This window comes from Plecotus auritus, assembly GCF_963455305.1.
Source record: "Plecotus auritus genome assembly, chromosome: 8".
Taxonomy (NCBI): Eukaryota; Metazoa; Chordata; class Mammalia; order Chiroptera; family Vespertilionidae; genus Plecotus; species Plecotus auritus.
In genome coordinates this window covers 94,082,343-94,104,515 of record NC_137782.1, presented here as the reverse complement: position 1 = coordinate 94,104,515, position 22,173 = coordinate 94,082,343, and the positions used below count along the sequence as shown (strand labels likewise).

At 43.1% G+C, this 22,173-nt stretch overlaps 1 protein-coding gene across 2 annotated transcripts in view; it reads right to left on the bottom strand.

Moving 5' to 3' along the window:
* The window catches only part of RAB22A (RAB22A, member RAS oncogene family), a 59,231-nt gene that overhangs the window by 22,046 nt on the left and 15,012 nt on the right, over nt 1–22,173 (bottom strand). For both annotated transcript variants that reach the window (XM_080685039.1, XM_080685038.1), the window contains exon 3: nt 1,228–1,309. In XM_080685039.1, the coding sequence (XP_080541165.1) occupies nt 1,228–1,309 (82 nt within the window). The remainder of the gene's footprint in view (nt 1–1,227; nt 1,310–22,173) is intronic.

Below are 22,173 nucleotides of genomic sequence, written 5' to 3'. Positions count from 1 at the left end.
TATGAAGAGCCACATGAGTTTTTGGTTAATAGAACAGACACCACAACTGTGCCTACAGATATGTTAAGGAAGGCTCTGTGGAAGCAACACTTGGGAAGGATGGAAGAGTGATGGCTAGCAAAGGCCTAGCTGTCCTAAACACTGCCATGCAGATACAGAGTACAAGGCATGGGGGAGACTAGGAGCTGGATATCAGATGAGCAATTGACACAGGGTATGACATCCAGCGTTAAAACCAACAGAAGCAAGCTAACAGACAAACTTAGGTCATTAAATCTGTACAGATGCATGGTGTCTATGTCCAGGACAACAATAAGGACTGTTTTGTTTCCTTTGTTTGTTTGTGATGATTTTGTCAGGTTTTATACCACACACAGTATCTCTGCTGTCTTAGATAAGACGGTGATGACAGACTATTTCTTCCGATTACTTCTGGTATACTTTTAAGAGCTTAAGATAGCACTGTGCATCCATCAGATGTTCTATTTGATAGTACTGTTTGAAAACAAAATTAAACAGCAGGTGAATAATGGGGTGGCTGCCAGACACCCCTCGACAGGGAAATTAGACTTAGGGCCCAGAGTAAAATAAGGCAGCAGGCAGGTGTGTGTTCTCCCACCCACCTCCCCACTCCTGTATGACTTGGGTGGGCTTCATCCCATCTCCACTCTGCACTGTGATGCCTCAGCCCAGTTCCCACGTCTGGTTTAGGCTCTTCCTTAAGCAGATAACCATCTTGGACAATTTTATCATCAGGCACTTATTAAGTACCTATTGCAAAGCACTGTGTTAGCTCATCCATTTCACTTAAATTTCAAACTTTATATGCTGTAAAGTTCGTTCTTTAGCTTTTAAAAGGCAGCTATAAATGAGATGTGCTTAGCTCTCCCTTTCTGCCACTAATTCTCTTCTATCTTTGTGGGAGGACGGAGCCCCAAATTGCACACCATGCTCTAAGTGGGATTTTATCAAGCCCGTTAGTCAGCATTTACTTTAAGACACTAAAAAGTATAAAAATGCCCTCAGTACCCATTACCACTTTATCCATCAGTGGACTTTGTGGTTCTAATTGAAAAGAAAAAGGCTGTCCTACGCAAACAGGAATAAATGTATCTCAGGCACGCAGAAGAGAAGTGGGTAACGTGAAAACGACAGGGACATCAAAGGTTTAGTTGGAGTTTTATTTGGGCCTCAGAAAAACACACAGTAAATTAAAGAGTGACTTACTCGTTCTTGTCCAGCTGTATCCCAGATTAGGAATTTATGTAGCTCATTTTGGTACTGGACAGTCTTGGTCATAAAGGATGCCCTATAAAGAGAGACCTAAATGATCAGAATACAATTATTTAAAGCATGTTGCCAGCCCCAGTCGGAAACATCACTTAGACTTAACGCTCCAGGCTCCTGCTCCACACTCTGTCCTCATTGTGGTACCCTCTGGAGTATTTATGAGATGATCAGATACTGGCTGCATAGTCTGTGTCAAAATAAAGCATTACGCACATCTGCCCAACACAAAAAAGAAAGTGTGCTTTGGCTTGTGACTGCCTAAGCTTTGTATAATTTGGTAATCCAGACAATACTCTCCCTTGTAAAATACAGAAATTATTATTTTAAAAGATGGTAACATGGAAGAACTTTCTATAATAGAAAATTAGTACTCTATTAAAAATATTAGGCCATGTGGATTTGTGCTCTCCCATTCCCAAACTACATGGCCATATGTACAGCCAAATAAGAGCCAATGTAAGACATCAGACAAGGAGCAGGAAGATGGCTGGAGAAGCCACACCCTGGTGATCACCTCTGTTTCAGTAGCAAAATAGCCCCTTAGCTGACCTAATGGACCACATCAGGGCCTGACCCAGTCCTCAGTGGGAAAGGAATGATGGTGTGCAGGCTATATCACTCATCCTGAGGGACCATTCTGCCCAGGGGCCTATGAAGTAGGGATCCTATTATTTGGAGGGGGGTGTCTCATACCTTCTGGAGAATCTCTGAGGTGCCACGGTGGCCCAGAGCACATGCTTGGACACTCTAGGGGCTCTTGAACATAGGTTTAGTCCTGCTCTGGGGCTGGGCCTGACTCTAATACTATCTTCTACCCCCCAATGCACCCAGATAGTTCCCTCTTGGGAGTCCTTTGTCCCCCAGGCTCAACACATCAAAGACCCCAGAGATAATTGTTTCTCCTTTTCTACTGGATACTAAGTCCCTGGGGCCAAGGGCCCTGCTGCACTGTTGGAACCATACCCTGAATACCCCACTCAAGCACTTCCAAATACAATGGATGTTTGAAATACTTCTGAGATTCCTGTAATAGCTACATAAACTTTAAGACAGTACTAGATGAAATCAATAGAATGGCTCTCTGAAGAATCACTGAGCTCAGCTAAGTATCAGAATCCTTAGTTTTAAAAAACTTAAATTCTGCTACAATTGAATTCCTGGCAATATTTATATAAATTATGGTCTAGCAAGCAGCCTCCCAAACAGTGACTGTGATGAGGAAGGGAAAGGAAGTTAGAAAGCAAGATCACATTTTTGGATAGGTACTATTTACCAGATATTTATTTACTGGAAATGTACCCCTAGGTATCCTTAGTAAAGTGCTTTATGCATAGAAGGTGCTCAATAAATGGTTATTGTTTTGAGAACTTTTGGCAACTCACCATGATTAAATCAGGACGTGCAGCACTATTTCTCACTCAGGAGAGATCTAAGCATTCAATCAGACTCGTTTATTGTAAAAATTAAATGATATGATGTCATGAAAGTGCTCTGTATGTTGTAAAGCACTATACCTACACAAGGTATTATCATTATTATTGTTATTATTATTATTATTTAAAAGCAGCTCCAGGAAACATTTTAGTTTAGACTTTACAATTAGTCCTAAAAGCTTGCAACTCAACTCTCCATCAATTATGGCTGTGGTGTTCCATTTGAGAGTGACAACAGGTGTCCAAAAGAGGCCTATTAACAGAGCCTAGGCATCCAACACATCCATTATGGTTGTGCAAAGAACAAGAGAAGAAATATACTTGCAGTAGACAAAAGGCTGAGAAAGGTATATGTAACAATTAAAAGGAAACGTTTCATTATATGGTCAAAATTCACTGAAGTTCAACCTACCTGCCAACCATTTTCCCCTCAATGGAAGTACAGATTCATAACTCAGGGGAAAGACAGAATGGCAGCTGTCATATAATGAAAGTATCTGAAAGGATTACACCCAACTTCCTGTCTCTGACCTCAGGCCATCCTTCCAGCTCCTCCCATAGTTACCTCAACACACCTTTCCTCTCTACACCAAGGTCTTCTTGTGTCCAAAGCTCTCCACTTGGGTCTTCTTGGGTCTACATCGTTGGCTTCTTGTCCTTTGATCATCAGCATCATTTACCCACACTGCCAGTTTTTTAGGAATCTTGTCTGTCCTGTCTCAACCACCCAGAATAGCCCCAAATAGCCTCTCCATTGGCTTCTTCCACCCAGTGTGGGGATGGCTGTCTTGCTTGAGGAAAGTCACAAAGCTGTGTGGGCCAGTGTGAGATGATCCTATTTCTGCTGGGCCACCTCTTAGGCCCCTCATCCCATACAGCAATTATTCCACATTCTTATGACTGCTTTTCAACTCTCTACCACTTTCTGCTACCCTCCTTTTTCAGGACAATAGCTCCTTTCTGGCTTTGCAGAGAAAATAGAGGTTAGAAACCCCAAATCCTCCAAAAAGTTCCCCAGTCAACCCTCCCAACTTAAGAAGCAACAAATTTCCATTCACACTGACTAGGATTTCCTTTTCTGACTTTAGCTGAATCCAACATGTCTTTTTTTTAATTCACCCATTACCCTTCCCTAGATCAGTGGTCGGCAAACTGTTGACTAATGAGTTTGCCGACCACTGCCCTAGATCATGATCCCAGCACATCCTGCCACGGCCACTGCAGTCAAATTAGTCGCCTCTTCACAGTCTAAAATCCTTCTAATTGCTCCTGTTTTTGTCTTCACACAGACTTTTCCTTAATGCGTTTCCACCAGTTCTCCTGTGGCAAGATGCTCCTCATTCTTTAGGTCTCAGGACAATTGCCAAAGATCACAGAAAGCTGTGTGGTCCACCCAAATGAGGCAGCTTCCCACTCCAACTTCACTCTGCAACACACACATCATCCCCTTTTGTCTTCAGGGCACTACTACACTGTCTGATCAGCTTATTTATGTATTGTTTTTTTAAAATTTATTTGTTCAAGCTCTCACTCATCCAGGAGAAATGTAAGCTCCATGAGGGCAGGGACCTTGCTATACTTCTTTTTTTTTAAAAAATATATTTTATTGATTTTTTACATAGAGGAAGGGAGAAGGATAGAGAGTTAGAAACATCGATCAGCTGCCTCCTGCACACCTCCCACTGGGGATGTGCCTGCAACCGCGGTACATGCCCTTGACCGGAATTGAACCTGGGACCATTCAGTCCGCAGGCCGACGCTCTATCCACTGAGCCAAACCGGTTAGGGCCCTTGCTATACTTCTTATCTCCCTCCTCCATGCTATCCTAGAGTTCTGACAGAATATTTGCCGTGTTGCTGTCTTTACTCTCACAACTCTAAGATGTTCTGGCTACGCCCTTCTTGGAGCACTGCCTATGATGTGCAGGCAGAGCTGAGATCGGAGGTGATGGCAGCTCTCTAACTGCAGCTGGCTGTGTGGCCTCTAGGCCAGGGCTAATTATGCCCAGAGAAGTCTTTCCTGCCTGCTGAACCACCAGTTCTATCCCCTATGGTAGGCAACAGGCAAAACCCAGGAGCTACAGTGAAGAATTACCAGTCCTTCCATCTCCTTCCATCACTCTTGGATTTTGCTAAGGAAGAAGCAGTGCTAATAGATGGGGTCTCTTTGCTGGTGGCTCATGTGTAGAATTGGGTCTCACCTCCAGGATCCAGCTCAGGTGGCTATGGTAAGATGACCACACCTCCCTCACTTTGCCACCTCTGAGCTCCACCAAAGCCTCCTTAACAGCAATTGGCATCTCTGTTGATTTTTGAGAGTCTGAAATCTTGGCCTGTCATACCAGAAGAAACCACTTCATCCTTCTTAACATATGGATTCAGTTTGTCTATGTAGTGGTAACGCCTGAATGCAGCGTCACATATGAGATACGGTGTTGCCTAGTCATTTCTTCCAAATGGTCCCTAGGGAGCTCTGGGCTAGCCCTGGGGCAGAATGACTCACTTGAATTCCCTCCCATAGCCTCATATTTTTATCTGCTGAGGACAGCACTATTCTAAATCTGATTGAATTTAGCTTAGCTGTACCATCTAAACTCTAATCACCACCTCATACTGAAAATGATAAAGATAGCGCTTACTTTTTTCCACCCCACCCCCACAAAAGTCCCAAATTCCAAGTTCTCAATTAGTACATGCGGTCTGCCTTCCACAGAACTGAAAGTGGTCTGCAACAACAGTTTATGTCCTTTGTTACTTGCATCCAATTTTGTAGAACTGTCTGGTTCTTCATTTTATATTTAATCTACACTTGAACCTCAATCCCTGATATAAGTTCATAAATTGGACCCTAATCTTTAAGTGAGACTACTACAATTTTTCCTTCCCACTGTCACTTGAACTCTAGGATCACTCCTTTACCATTCAAGTTAAATGATGGGGAGGGTATGATAACTTCCATATCTTGCTTTCTGAAAAACGGGCAATGGCTTCCTGCCATCCCAATGATACATTTTTATTTTCCAGCCTGCCATTTACTTGTCTGATAACCTTATTTTTCACTACTCAACCATCGCTCTTCACTCTGCCTAGGCAGATCTTATTACCTCTTTAATCTAAAATCCCTACTAGCATTATTTCCTAAAGCTAGAGTGCCTTTCATAGACTTCTCCATTTTTCATGACATTCTCAAAATATAACTTTCATGCACACCAAGTAGTCATGATCTCTGGTCACAGTACGTGTTCCCAATGAAAATACTTGCCATGAAATGTTTTAGAATTTCTTTTCTTTGACTACAGTAGACTTGTTTGGCTCTCTCAGAACAAGGTGTGCCCTGCCCTCACATTCTAGGACCTCTCTTGACTGCAAGCCCTTTTCTTGGAGTGGCACATGGGATGCTGTCATCCCCAAAATGACATATGGTGCCTTTTAAGGATGAATAACTCATACATTTAAAAATGAACAAAAGATTGAAACTTCTAAACAACTCTAAATCTCATGCAAACAATGCCTGGATCTCTAGGTTATATACACTGATAGAAACACCATTGAATACACCAGGATGGAGACAAAAGGTACATGAAATCTAGTAGTTCCTTTAATGAACACACCAAGGGGCATTCAGGAGAATTTAGGATGGTGCCAGGAATTTACCAGGTGCTCAGTGAGAATTAGCTGAATATAAAGGCACATCTGTCTTATGTTAGAGTGGCTTCAAAAAGCCAGAAGTCTTATGAGGATCAGTAAATTCAGTTACTTAATGTGGGTTCCACAGTCATGTGTATTTTTAACCCTTCCTTTAAACTCTACCATCTCTTAAGCTAACAAGATCTAAGGGTTAAGGTCTCACTCTGCACAATGCTTCCTGGTAATCAGTCACCACCCACTCAAACCAGAGCATTGCACAGTAGTAGATGGTGGCTTGCTCCACAAGTTCATGGTCATCCCAAGCAAATCCTTTAGTAGTTTCTACATTTTTGTCATCCTAAAAACTTTGGGGAAAATATTTCAAATCACAAAAGATTTCTTTAAATATAAAGATACATATTTATATTCTTTAAATATAAGTGTTTAATAACAAAGAGTTTAGCCTCCTCTTTCCTGTTTGTCAAGAATAACATAATATATAACCTTTCACATCATAAACAATAAAATCAACAGAACCGATGATGAAACTAGCTGCCTCGACTAAGTAGTCATTACTATTAGGTATTCTTCTCTTTTATACATGATCCCATTTAATCCTTCTTACTGGGAGCCTCTGGTTGGGTTCCACTGTTCTTCTAACAATCACCATTTTGCACTTCTTGGTCTACTTCCTCAAATATGTGGCCTTCTACCTGACCACACGAACACAGTCTGTCAATGTAAGTACAACCCCATTCCTGCCCTCAGGAGGCTCACAGTGGGAGGACTGTTCAGGTAGCAGACATTCAATGAGACACCAAACGATGGACAGAGTTGTGGGAGCACAGAGGTAAAGCCCAATGTAAGTACCCAAGAGAGTGGGAATGCCAGGTGCAGAAGGCTCAATAATGGCTATTCCTCCATAGACTTTCATACCCCGATCCAAGAGCCTATGGCTACATTACCTTCTGTGGCAAAAGGAAACTTGCTATTAGACTAAGAATCTTTCGATGGGTAAGGAGCCCGATTTATCTAGTGGGCCCAATGTAATCACAAAGGTCCTTATATGAGGGACCAGGGGCAGTTGGAGCCAGGGAGAAGGGGATGTAAGATGGAACAGGAGACTGCAATGATGTGCCCTGAAGAAGGATGAAAGGACCACAGGCTAAGGGTGCCACCAGAAGCTAAAAAAGGTAAGGAAACAAAGTCTCCCCTCAGAGCCTCTGGAAGGAACCAGCTCTGTCAACATCTTGACTTTAAGCCAGTGAAACTGATTTCAGACTTCTAACTTCCACTATCATCCTATGCTAGAGGCCTGGTGCACGAAATTTGTGCATGGGGGGGGGGGCGGGGGTCCCTCAGCCCAGCCTGCACCCTCCCCAATCCCTTGGGGGATTTCTGACTGCTGGTTTAGGCCCCATCCGGGATGCAGCCTAAACTGGCAGTTGGACATCCCTCTCTCAATCCAGGACTGCTGGCTCCTAACCACGCGCCTGCCTGCCTGCCAGCCTGATCACCCCCTAACTGGTCCCCTGCCAGCCTGGTTGCCCCCTAACTGCCCCCCTAACTGCCTCTGCTTGATGGCCTGATCACCCCCTAACTGCCCGCCTGCCGGCGTAGTCGCCCCCTAACTGCTCCCATGCTGGCCTGCCTGACGCCTCTAACCACTCTACCTGCCTGCCTGATCACCCCTAAGTGCCTCTGCTTGCCGGCCTGATCGCCCCCTAACTGCTCCCCTGCCGGCCTGCCTGATCGCCTGAAGAGCAGGCTGAACAGTAGGCTGCACGGGGTGACTGAACAGCAGGCTGTGTGGAGTGACCAGGCCGGCAGGGGCCCGTAAGGGGTGACCAAGCCAGCAGTGGGGGCAGTTGGGGGCAACCAGGCCGGCAGGTGGGGCTGTTGGGGGTGATTAGGCTGGCGCGGGGGGGGGGGCAGCCAGTGAGGGGCGACTAGGCCGGCGGGGAGGGGGGCAGTTGGGGATGACCAGGCCAGCAGGAGGGACAGTAAGGGGTGACCAGGTCGGCAGGGAGGGGGCAGTTAGGGGCGACCAGGCCAGCAGGGGGGGCAGTTAGGGGCAATCAGGCCGGCACACAGAGGCAGTGAGGGGTGATCAGGCAAGCAGGGGAGGTAGTTAGGGGCAACCAGGCCGGCAGGCAGGTGAGTGATTAGGAGCCAGCAGTCCAGGATTGTGAGAGGGATGTCCGACTGGCGGTTTAGGCCTGATCCCCGGGATTGGGCCTAAACCAGCAGTTGGACATCCCCTGAGGGGTCCAGGATTGGAAAGGGTGCAGGCTGGCCTGAGGGAAACCCCCATGTGTACGAATTTCATGCACCGGGGCTCTAGTAGATAATAAAACTGTAATATGCAAATTGACTGAACGGTGGAACAACTGGTTGCTATGACGCATACTGACCATCAGGGGCAGAGCTGGCCCCTGCCCCTGGTGGTCAGTGTGCTCCCACAGGGGGAGCCCACTCAGTTAGAAACCGGGTTCACGGCTGGCGAGCGCAGTGGCAGGAGCCTCTCCTGCCTCCGCTGCAGGCGGGCAGTAAGGAGGAATGGGTCCCGGACTACAAGAGCCCCAGACTACATGAGGAATGTCTGACTTCTGGCAGTCAACATCCCCTGAGAGGTCCTGGACAGAGAGAGGGCACAGACCAGGCTGAGGGATTTCCCCACACCCCAGTGCACGAATTTCATGCAACGGGCCTCTAATCTATACATATATAAAAGCCTAAGCAACCGAACAATGGGTCGACCAGTTGCTATGACGTGCACTGACCACCAGGGGGCAGACACTCAATGCAGGAGCTGCCCCCTGGTGGTCAGTGTGCTCCCACAGCAGGAGCACTGCTCAGCTGACCTACGGGCGCCAGATGCAGGGCTCACGGCTGGTGAGCACTGATGCGGCGATGTGAGCCTCTCCTGGTCGGGACTGACTGGGCACAAGCCCACAGCAGGCGCAGTGGGGCTGGGATAAGCAGGAGCTGCAGGCAGGAGTGGCAGGCAGTGTTGAACTGCCAGTTTCGGCCCAATCCCCACAGGCCACGCCAAGTGACCCCACTGATGCACAAATCTGTGCACCGGGCCTCTAGTAAAATAATAAATCTGTGTTCCTGTGAGCCATTAAGTTTGCCAAAATCTGTTACAGCAACACTAGAAAACTAATACACTAGGGAGAATTTCAGAGAAGAGGTCAAGTTTGAGTTAAACCCAGAAGTTAAGGAGGGAGCAGATGGGGACAAGACAGGGGTGGGGTGGGGTAATGAATATAGTTAGGTGACCACAAAAATGTCTCCAGGCAGCCAGGGACAGATAGTGGATGAAGGGCAGCAAGCCACTGCACTCTAGCACTGATGGACGTGTACTTTCTGTGAGGCCCACTTCCCAGTAAGTTAGTATCTCCCCAAAGGCCAGGGCTTCACGGGTACCATGCCTCCTGTATCTGTGTTCCATCTGAATTATTTACTACTGAATATTGTAAAAAATCACCCTTTTTAAAAACTTAGCCTGGTCTAAATAATAACATTGGTAAAATTAAAAAACGCATAGGTTTCATGGACTAGTTTTATTTTTCCTAGTAGACAATAAAATAGCAATGAAAATTTAAATGTTCATCTGTGCACTATCTAAAGTCATCTCACAGTGATGATATGGAAAGACAGCTAAAAGTGAGGGGGGAAAAATGAAAGTGAGGGGGGAGGAAGGAATGATGTTTTAAAGGTGAATTCTGGAAGCAAGCTGTTGGGGCCCCTCTGCTAGACACCAGGCCCTTAGCAACCCATTCATGAAGGAGATGGATCTGTATTTTTACGGACATTACGGGGTGGAAGTGAAAACAAATAGATAGGCAAAAACTGGGGGATACTAAGGATGCTGAGAGCAAGGACAGCTGGCAGGAACTGGACAGAAAAGGAAAGAAGGAAGGGAGAAAGATGGGGTAGGTTTGATGAGCAAGAAGGAACACTGAGGCTGGTACACACAAGCACCAGGTATTGACTGGTATAAGGGGAGGGAGAGTTCTGAAAGTCTGAGGCAGGCTGCTGTCAGCTCAGGCAACTGTGTGTGTGATGAGCTATTTCAGTTATTTCCAAATTATAATTGTATTCATTAATTTTTTGAATAGGTAATACTTTCACATGCTTCATTACCCAAAATGTACAAAATGGATATATACTGAAGTGTCCCCCTCCTACCCCTTTCTCCCAGCCATTCAATTTCTCACCTTGAAAACGGATCTTTTCAGCTTCTTATGCCTCCTTTCAAAAATACTTCAGGTTTATACAAACACATGTATATACCGTTTCCCCTGCATTCTCCTTTATTTTTTAACACAGATGGTAGCATTTACTACATATTTTAATTTTTTTTACTCTATACTATACTGAGATCAACATAAATATATAAAATTTCTTAAGCTGTTTTTTCCTTTATCATATTACTAGAGGCCTGGTGCATGAAATTCATGCACGGGGGGGTTGGGGAGGTGGTGTCCCTCAGCCCAGCCTGCACCCTCTCCAATCTGGGACATCCCTCTCACAATCCAGGACTGCTGGCTCCCAACCGCTCGCCTGCCTGCCTGCCTGCCTGATTGCCACTAACCGCTTCTGCCTGCCAGCCTGATCACCCCCTAACCACTCCCCTGCCAACCTGATCGACGCCTAACTGCTCCCCTGTGGCCTGATTGCCCCTAACTGCCCTCCTCTGCTGGCCGGGTTGCCTCCAACTGCCCTCCCCTGCAGGCCTGGTCGCCCCCAACTGCCCTTCCCTGCTGGCCCGGTCGCCCCCAACTGCCCTCCCCTGCAGGCCTGATCCCCCCAACTGTCCTCCCCTGTTGACCCAGTCACCCCTAACTTCCCTCCGTTGCCAGCCTGGTCGCCCCCAACTGCCCTCCCCTGCCGGCCTGGTCACCTCTAACTGCCCTCCCCTGCTGGCCTGGTCGCCCCTAACTGTCCTCCCCTGCAGGCCCGGTCACCCCTAACTGCCCTCCCTTGCCAGCCTGATCACCCCTAACTGCCCTCCCCTGCAGGCCCGGTCACCCTAACTACCCTCTCCTGCCGACCAGTCGCCCCCAACTGCCCTCCACTGCAGGCCTGGTCACCTCCAACTGCCCTCCCCTGCTGGCCCGGTCACCCCTAACTTCCCTCCCCTGCCGGCCTGGTCGCCCCTAACTGCCCTCCCCTGCAGGCCCGGTCACCCCTAACTTCCCTCCCCTGCCGGCCTGGTTGCCCCCAACTGTTCTCCCCTGCAGGCCTGGTCCTCCCAACAGCCCTCCCCTGCAGGCCTGGGTCCCCCCCAACTGTCCTCCCCTGTAGGCCTGGTCACCCCCAACTGCCCTCGTCTGCCAGCCCGGTCACCCCTAATTGCCCTCCCCTGCAGGCCTGATCACTCACAAGTGCCCTCCCTTGCAGGCCTGGTCCCTCAACTGCCCTCCCCTGCTGGCCATCTTGTGGCAGCCATCTTGTGTCCACATGGAGGCGGCCATCTTTGACCACATGGGGGCTGCCACCTTGTGTGTTGGAGTGATAGTCAATCTGCATATTACCTCTTTATTATATAGGAGGATATTGAATGACATTACAATTTATATAATCAGAACCCCACTAAATCAACAATATTGCAATTATTAACTGCACAATTATTAACCTTGTGTTTGAACACTATGTGAGTTTATCTGTAGGCTGAAGTCCTAGAATTACACTTGCTGAGCCCCAGTGTATGAGACAAGAGCAGTATACTGACTGAGGGTGAAGACTTCTAAGCCAGACTGTTCAACTTTGCTTATTAGTTTTGCCACCAACTGCATATCACTAGTCAAGTCAATTAACCTCTCTTTGCCTCAGTTCTCTCATTTGAAAACCAGGAATAATTTCAATGTTTATATCACAGGGCTTTAAAAACACTGCATATATTTACTGAAGTATAACTAACATAAAATAAAGTGCATAGTGTAGGTTTTCAGTTCAATAAATTTTGACATTTCATATTCTTGTGTAACTACTGCCCAAAAGAAGATAAAGAGTATTTCCACAGTCCCAGAAGTCCCCTTGTGTACATTCCAGTTATTCTTGCACCTATCCCAGGCAAGCCCTTTTTGACTTCTATATCATGGGTCAGTTTTGATTGTCTTTGGATTTCATGCATGGGGAACCACAAACTATACACTTGATTTTGTCTAGCTTTTTCCACTGAACAGTATTTTTGAAATTCATCTATACATGGGTGGGCAATAGTAGGTTTACAGTTGTTCATATGGGAAATAATACAATAATGAATAAATAATACAAGAATAAACTGTTTCACATATTCACAACTGTATACCTACTTTTGCCCACTGCTGTATTTGGCAGTTAATTCTCTCTTATTGCGGTGTGGTATTCTATTGTATGCCTATATCACACTTTGTCAATTAAAAAATTTTAAAAAATAGTTTATTGATTTTTAGAGAGAGAGGAAGGAACAGGGAGAGAGAAACATCGATGTGAGAGTGCAACATCGATAGGCTGCCTCCTGCATGCCCCCTACCAGGGATTAAGCCCATAGCCTGGCATGTGCCCTCACCTGGAATCAAACCGGTAACCTCCTGGTGCAAGGGACAATGCCCAACCACTGAGACACACAGGCCAAGGCTGCCCATTCTTTTTTTTTTTTGGAATGTTATTATTTTTTTAAATTTAATAAATCTTTATTGTTCAGATTATTACAATTGTTCCTCTTTTTTCCCCCATAGCTCCCCTCCACCTGGTTCCCACCCCACCCTCTGCCCTTACCCATCCCCCACTGTCCTCATCCATAGGTGTATGATTTTTGTCCAGTCTCTTCCCACACCCCTACACCCCTTTTCCCCCAAGAATTGTCAGTCCACTCCCTTTCTATGCCCCTGATTCTATTATATTCACCAGTTTATTCTGTTCATCAGATTTTTTTATTCACTTGATTTTTAGGTTCACTTGTTGATAGATATGTATTTGTTGTTCATAATTTTTATCTTTACCTAAAATTTTCTTCTTCTTCCTCTTAAAGAATACCTTTCAGCATTTCATATAATACTGGTTTGGCGGTGATGAACTCCTTTAGCTTTTTCTTATCTGTGAAGCTCTTTATCTGCCCTTCAATTCTGAATGATAGCTTTGTTGGGTAGAGTAATCTTGGTTGTAGGTTCTTGCTATTCATCACTTTGAATATTTCTTGCCACTCCCTTCTGGCCTGCATAGTTTCTGGTGAGAAATCAGCTGACAGTCGTGTGGGTGCTCCCTTGTAGGTAACTGTTTTTTTCTTGCTGCTTTTAATATTCTCTCTTTGTCTTTTGCTCTTGGCATTTTAATTATGATGTGTCTTGGTGTGGTCCTCTTTGGATTCCTTTTGTTTGGGGTTCTCTGCACTTCCTGGACTTGTAAGTCTATTTCTTTCACCAGGTGGGGGAAGTTTTCAGTCATTATTTCTTCAAATAGGTTTTCAGTATCTTGCTCTCTCTCTTCTTCTGACACCCCCATAATTCAGATGTTGGTATGCTTGAAGTTGTCCCAGAGGCTCCTTACACTATTTTCATATTTTTGGATTCTTTTTTCTTTTCCGGTTGAGTTTTTTTTGCTTCTTTGTATTTCAAATCTTTGACTTGATTCTTGTGATCCTCTAGTCTGCTGTTAGGTCTCTGTATAATATTTTTTATTTCAGTCAGTGTATGCTTAATTTCTAGTTGGTCCTTTTTCATATCCTTGAGGGTCTCGCTAAATTTATCGGCCTTTTCTAGAAAATTCTTGAAAAACCTTATAACGGTGGTTTTGAACTCTATATCCAGTTGTTTGCTTTCCTCCATTTCTTTTGTTTGTGATCTGTTTCTTTGTCTCTGCATTTTGGCTGCTTCCCTGAGTTGATAGAGTGGCTTTGTGTGCTAGGTGTCCTATAGGGCCCAGTGGCTCAGCCTCCCCAGTTAGCATAGGTGGACACTCTTTTTTTTTTTTTTTAATATATTTTATTGATTTTTTTACAGAGAGGAAGGGAGAGGGACAGAGAGCCAGAAACATCGATGAGAGAGAAACATCGATCAGCTGCCTCCTGCACAGCCCCCACTGGGGATGTGCCTGCAACCAAGGTACATGCCCTCGACCGGAATCGAACCTGGGACCCTTCAGTCCGCAGGCTGACGCTCTATCCACTGAGCCAAACTGGTCAGGGCTAGGTGGACACTCTTGGTGCACCCCTTTGTGGGCTGTGTGCACAGTCTTGTAGTTAAGCCTTGATTGTTGTTGGTATCACTGAGAGGAATTGACCTCCAGGCCAATTGGCTGTGAGGATCAGCTGTGTCTACACTGGGAGAACTGTGCTGGAGACACCCTTATGGGAGAAGACTTGCAAAAGCCTCTGTGCTCAGCTTGGATGGGGCGGAGTCTCAGGGCGGAGCAGACAGCATTGGTTTCCCATCAGCCCTGCCCTAATAGGCCCCTGTGTCTCAGTGTCCCGTGGTAATCACTGCAAGCACCTCTGAGAGAAAGCTGCCCTTGAGTTCCGCCTGCTGCCAGACAGTCCAGTTTCTCCCCGAATGAGTCTGGGTCCCCAGAGTCTCGCTGGGAACTGGAGTTCAGTGTAGTCGGGAGCTTTTGTCTCCCTCCTGCTTGAGAAAGCCAGCCGCGTACTCAGGTGCCTGCCCTCTCCACGCGCGCCTCGGTACCTCTGCCTTCCGCAGTTCCTCTGAGTCTCAGTGTGCTTTTCTCTTTCCTGACAGTCCAATTTCACCCCGTATGAGTCTGGGTCCCCAGAGTCTCACCTGGAACTGGAGTTCAGCACAGTCGGGAGCTTTTGTCTCCTTCCCGCTTGAGAAAGCCAGCCGCGCACTCAGTTGCCAGTCCTCTCCACGCGCGTGTCTCAGTACCTCTGCCTCCTGCAGCTCCTCTGAGTCTCAGTGTGCTTTTCTCTTTCCTTCTAGTTGTAGAATTTCCACTCAGCCAGCCCTCCTGTGGTTCTGGATGATGTCCGTTTTGTTTTTTAGTTGTAGTTGTGAAATTGTTGTGCGAGGCAGCAGTTTAGATGTTTACCTATGCCGCCATCTTGTTTCTCTGCCCATTCTTATGTTGAAAAATATTTGGGTGGCTTTTAAGTTTTTGGTTATTATGCATAAGGCTGTAGTAAACACTTTTTCACAAGTCTTCTTGTAAACATGTATTTTCATTTCTCTTGGGCAAATAACTATGGGTAGAATTGCTGGGTCATAAGGTAGATATATGTTTAACTTAATATGAGGGGTCCTCCAAAGAAGTCCAATATTTTATACTCCCAAAAGAAATGTATAAATATCTAAATCCTCCACATTCTCATAAACATTTTGGTTGTTATTATTTAATTTTAGTAATTACCTAAGAACAAGGTGTGGATGTCCACTTTATTTTAATTAATTTTTTTTTAAGTTTTGGATGTCTACTCTTAACATTTCTTTTTCTACACTGTACTGGAGAGTCTGGCCAATTCCCTAAGTAAAAAACAAAACAACAACAACAAAAAGGCACAAAGATTGTAAACACAGGTTTGGGGTAAAGGCAGTGGGAGGTGTTAGACTACTGGGGTGGACACAGATCTAAACTAGAAAAGATAGTTTAGATTTTTACTCACAAGTATCACAAGTTAGTGGTAGGGGGATTGGGTTTGCGTGTCTGGAGGAAAACATGTAGAGCAGGCATTGGAGAACATTTTCTGCAAAGGGCCACACAGTAAATATCTGTAGGTCTACATGCCAAGGTCTCTGTCATGTTCGCTGCTGTAGCATGAAAGCAGCCATGGACAATAAGTACGTAAATTGACATGGCTGGATTTGGCTCCTGGGTTGCAGGTTTGCTGACTCTGAATTAGAGCCGTAAATTATTTATAGTACTTCACTAAACAGTATTTAGAATGCAATAAAACATAAACTATGCACACAATGAGACAAGTCAGTATTACCAACAATGAAGCTAAAAGACAATGAAGAGAAATGCAGGTGCTCCAGGGAATGTTTATCAGACAGCTTTCTTTTTAACTTTATTAGGAAATGTTTCATTTATACACAAAAGTAGAATCCATTATCCAACTCCAGTAAGACACTGTGAAGACACTGAAGAGCCTTAACCAGCTATAAACTCATCAACTTTCCACTCTGTTATTGTCATTAAAAGTGGACTTTAAAACAACTATGTCTAACCAGTTTAAGAAAATAAAATAAACCTAACATTTTCAGCATAGAAAAAGTAAAACAAACAAAACCTATTGGTAATAACTGAAATCAAGAACTTAATAGATAGATTTATAATCAGATTAGAATTAGTTAGAAAAAATAGATTAAAGAAATTAATGAAGGACTAGAAGAAAATACCTAGACTGAAGCATGGGGAAAAATTATAAAAAATACAGTAAAGTGTATGAAAGATGGAAAAAAAACCCCCCACCAAACCCTACACTACAAGTACCAGTAGTCTGAGAATGTGAGAAGAGAATATGGAGCAAAAGCAATATTGATGAGATAATTGTTGAAAATTTTTCAACTTGAAAAATATCAAACCACAGATGCAAAGAATACTATGAGCCCAACAAGATAAATCCAATGAAAACTTCACCTACGTATGTCAAAAAGTGCTGAAACTCAAAGACAAGAAATCCTGAAGGCACTCAGAGGAAAAAATGACACAATATCAAGAGAGCAACACAACTGACACTGACTTTAATAAAAACAGATGAAACCAGAAGAAAATTGGATATTTTTTTTTCAAAGGTCTGAAAGACAATAACTGAAAACAAAGAATTCTATATCCAATGAAAATAGACCTGGAAAATGATTATGACCTGCCAAAATAGCTAAAATTAAAAATAACTGTTGGTGAAGATATGGAGCAAATGGCCCTTTCATGTATTGCTGGTGGGAATGAAAAAGAATATGCAACCACTTTGGAAAAGAGCAGTTTCTTACAGAGTTAAATATGCCTTTACACCGCCTGTGGTAGCCAGCACAAGATGGCCCTACGGTTCCTCCCACTGTGAATGGGGCTGATGCTGTAATCAATAGGCTATTAGGAAAAGACAGATAAGGTCATAAAGACATTGGGGCTTACATCTTGGGCTCTCGTGGATTACTCATTATGAGGAAGACAGTTCCCATGTTGTGAAGACACTGAAGAGCCTTAACCAGCTATAAACTGAATTTCTGAGTCCCCAAAACGGTAAGATAATACATGTTCATTCTGTTTTAAGGTACTGTTACACAATGATAAATAATAAACATTAACCAGAAATTTCACCCTCAGGTATATGTACACAAGAGAAACATGTGTGTCTATAAAAAGAAATGTATACAAATATTCATAGCAACATTATTCATTACAGTTCAAAACTGGACTCCATTTAAATGTCCATTAATAGGACACTAGATAAAGAAATCATGGTATATTAACACAATGGAATACTGCTCAGAAATAAAAACATGAATGAATCTGAAAAACAGTATTTTGAATAAAAGAAAGCAGCATAAATGAGTACATATGACTCCATTTATATCAAGTTTAAAATCACAGAAAGGGGGGTATGTTGGTGAGGTGAGAGTGGATATACTAGGAAGGGAGCTTTCAGCGATAATGGAAATGTTCTTTATCTTGACAATACTTAAAACAAGTACAAGCTAAAAATTCACTAAACTACACTTTTTATTATATGTAAATAAAAGCTCAATTAAGAAAAGATGATATTAAGACATTTTCAAACAGATAACCGAACACCAGAAGAGTATATTAAAAGAAATACAAAATACTTCAGAATGGAGTAAATAATCCCAGATGAAAAGTCAGAAATGCAGGCAGAATATAAAGCAAGGGAAAGATTAAACATGTGGAGGAAATTGACAGGACTGTTGACTGTATACCAATAATAAATGTCCTATGAGGTCTAAGTTACAAAATTAAAATACACTATAGGAGCATAAAAGGCAGGAAGCAGAGAAATTGGATTTGAGATCCTCGCATTGCTGGAACATGATAAAAGTAATACCTTATATTAGACTTGAATAAGTCAAGGATGCTAAAGGTAATTTCTACAGTAAACATTTAAAGAATAATAAAAGAATGTAACCAAGATAAACAAAGGGGAAAATATGGCATTAAAAACAAAGTTCAATCCAAAGAACATAGAACAGACAGGGTAATTGAAAAGCTAAGTGTAAAATTATAGGTTTAAACATAAATACATTGCCAATTATATTAAAGGTGAAATTATTAAATATTCAGATTAAAAGTAAAAGTTAGGAGTTAGGAGTCCAGTAACGGTGGTGGCAGCTTGTACTGAAATAGCCCTCACAGACTTGTCAGTGCTACTGGCTGGAGGACAAGGGTCAGGGCTACCAGTGTGGTTGGAAATGAAGAAGAGAGATCCTAGAAAGGAAGATGCTGCTGAGGAAGGAGCTGCAAATCTATACACCAATTCCTCTCAAATCCACAGCTGACTCTTTTTTTTTTTTTAAATATATTTTATTGACATTTTACAGAGAGGAAGGGAGAGGGATAGAGAGTCAGAAACATCGATGAGAGAGAAACATCGATCAGCTGCCTCCTGCACACCTCCCACTGGGGATGTGCCCGCAACCAAGGTACGTGCCCTTAACCGGAATCGAACCCGGGACCCTTCAGTCCGCAGGCCGACGCTCTATCCACTGAGCCAAACCGGTTTCGGCCACAGCTGACTCTTAAACCACACATACAATAGGGGAGCCTTCAAGGACAGCAACAGCTGAAAGGCTAGCAAAAGCTGAACAGCGCGCAACCAGTATGATTCAGTGGTTAAGTGTTAACATATGAACCTGGAGGTCACGGTTTGATTCCCAGAAAGGGCACATGCCTGGGTTGTGGCTTGATCCCCAGTGTGGGGCGTGCAGGAGGCAGCCAGTCATTGATTCTCTCTCATCACTGATGTTTCTATCTCTCTCTCCCTCTCCCTTCCTTGCTGAAATCAATAAAAATATATTAAAAAAAATAAAGCTGAACAGAGAGTTATCTACTGCTGACTGTAAGAAAAGAAGAGTTGGGAGTTTGAATCCTGCCAAGTTATGGGGGCCCAGTGAACACCCTGACTGAAAACCCAAATAGGCCATACCTTATAAGTAAAGACAAGATCCCAGGAATAAGGGTAAAGGCAACATTCCAAAAGAATCATCCTAACAAAGTGTAAAAGCAAGTGTAAAAGCTTCCACAACTTCAAAATGACTAGCCTATAATTTGACCTTCTACTAAACAAAATGCAACACTCCTCAGCAGAAGATAAGATAATCTAAAACCTCTGCAACATATCTCCTGTAGTGGATGGTATAAAAAAAATTACTAGATATGCAAATATAATGTGACCTAAGGTCAAGAGAAAAAAGAGTAAATAGCAACAGATCCTGAGCTGATCCAGATGTTGGCATTAGCCAAATTGTACTTTAAAAGTGCCTCTTATACTAGTAAATATAATTAGGGCTCAAAGCAAAAGAGCCATATTGAGTGAACAGAAGGGGAATCTAAACATATAAAATATAAAAAAGAACCAAATGTAAATTCTAGAATTAAGGACAATATCTGAAGGAAAAAGATATGCTAGATGTACAGTACAGACAGTAGAAGGGAGAAACTGAACTTAAAGACAGATCATATAGAAATAATGTGATCCTAAGAACTGAAAGAAAAAGATGGGGGGAAAACACACAGGCCTCAGTCACTTGTGAGATAGTATATAACAGTTTATTTAACACCAGAGGCCCGGTACATGGATTCGTGTACCGGGGTCCTCGGCCTGGCCTGTGCCCTTTCACAATCCAGGATCCTTGGGGAATGTCGGAGGCCCGGTGCTCAGATTCGGCCCAATCCCTGCAGGCCAGGCTGAGGGACCCCACCAGTGTGTGAATCCGGGCCTCTAGTATGCATAAAAGATCTTTGGTTAATATCTTCGTTCCCTCCCCCTCCACCCTCCCCTCTGAGATTCAGCAGTCTGTTCCATGTTTCCATGCCTGTGTGTTGAGCGTCTGCCCCCTGGTGGTCAGTGCGCGTCATGGCTACTGGTCGAATGGTTGGGCACTTAGCATATTAGCCTTTTATATATATAGATGTGTGAAATTAGAATCCCATAGGTGAAGAGAATTGGGTAGACAAACTATTTCAAGAAATAATAGCTGACAATGTCCCAAATAATAGAATTTCTGATCCAAGAAACTCAGTGAACCCAAAGTATATTATGCACATAGATACTACAGTAAATTGGTGAAAACAAAAGATAAAGAGCAGATCTTAAAAGCAGCCAGATAATAAAGACACTCTTACCTATGTGCTAAGGATGATGCCAGGCCACTGAGTAGAAACCATAATAGAGAAAAATTAATGTAGATGGCTCAAAGAACTAAATGCAAAGCTAATAACATGAAAAACACATAGGAGAATATCTTTGAGACCTTATTGTAGGCAGAGCTTACTTAGAGAGAACCAAAAAGTTATAAACCAAAAAAAGACAAAACTGACAACATAGGCTTCATTAAAATGAATGGTCCTCTTCAACAGAAGACATCATTTAAAAAAATGAAAAGGCAAACCATGGAATGAAAGAAAACATTCACAATAAATATACTTGTGAAAATATTTGCAATAAATATACCTAGCAAAAGAGTTGTATTTGTAATATATAAAGAATTTAAACAAATCTGTAATAAGCAAGACAAAAAAACACACAAATAAAAATGGACAAAAGACTTAGTGACTTCATAAAAGATATGTGAATGACAAATAGGCCCAAAGATGTTTAATGTTATTAGCCATCTGGGAAATACAGATTAAAAGCCCAAGGAAATACCATTTTACATCCACCAGGATAACTCACGTGAAAAAGACACATAATGGTAAGGCTACAGAATGACTGGAATTCTATACATTGCTGGGGGGAGGGTAAAAGGATACCACTACTTTGGACAACTGTTTGACAACTTAAGTTATTTATATATTTACTGGAAATTCTACTCCTATTTACTCAAAGGAAATGAATGCCTATGTCTACAAAAAGAGCTGTAAAAGAATTTTCACACCATTGATATTCGTAATACCCGAAAGCTGAAAACAACCTACATGTCTATAGCCAGGAGAATGGATAAACCAATTATTATCTATTCATATAAGGGAATATACTCACCAATTTTTTAAAAAGGCCTACGCTACAATGCAACAGTACGGTTGAAGCTCCAGAACATTGTTTTATGGAGAATAAATCAAACACCAACTAGTACATACTGTAATATTTCACATTCTGAATTTATGTGAAATTCAAGAATAGACAAATTAATCTCTAGTGATCGAGATCACACAGTGGTTGCTTATTGGAGTGGGATTCACAAAAGGAACTTGCTGAGGTGATGGAAATTTCTGGTGATGGTTATATGGATTATACTTTACCAAAATGAGGTCATAAGCTGCCTACAAGATCCACCTAAATTATACAGATAAAGAAAGTTAAAAACAAAAGGATGAAAAAAAGATGCACTATTCAAATACTGACCAAAGTTATTAGTGACCTTGTATTAATAACAAATTAGGCTTCAAGGAAAAATCCATTTCTAGAGCTAAAGAGTACATTTCAGAATATTAGAAGGTTTGCATTATTAGTAAGATATCAAATTCTAAATTTGTAGATACTTAATGTAGCTGCAAAATTGAGAATGAAAAGGATAGACAAATACACAAAGTGGGAAATTTTAACCCACTTCTCTAAGGATTCAGGTAGAACAAAAACAAACAAACAAACAAACAAACAAAACCGAGCAACTCTAACAGGAAAAATAAATAACATGATTAATAAACTTGA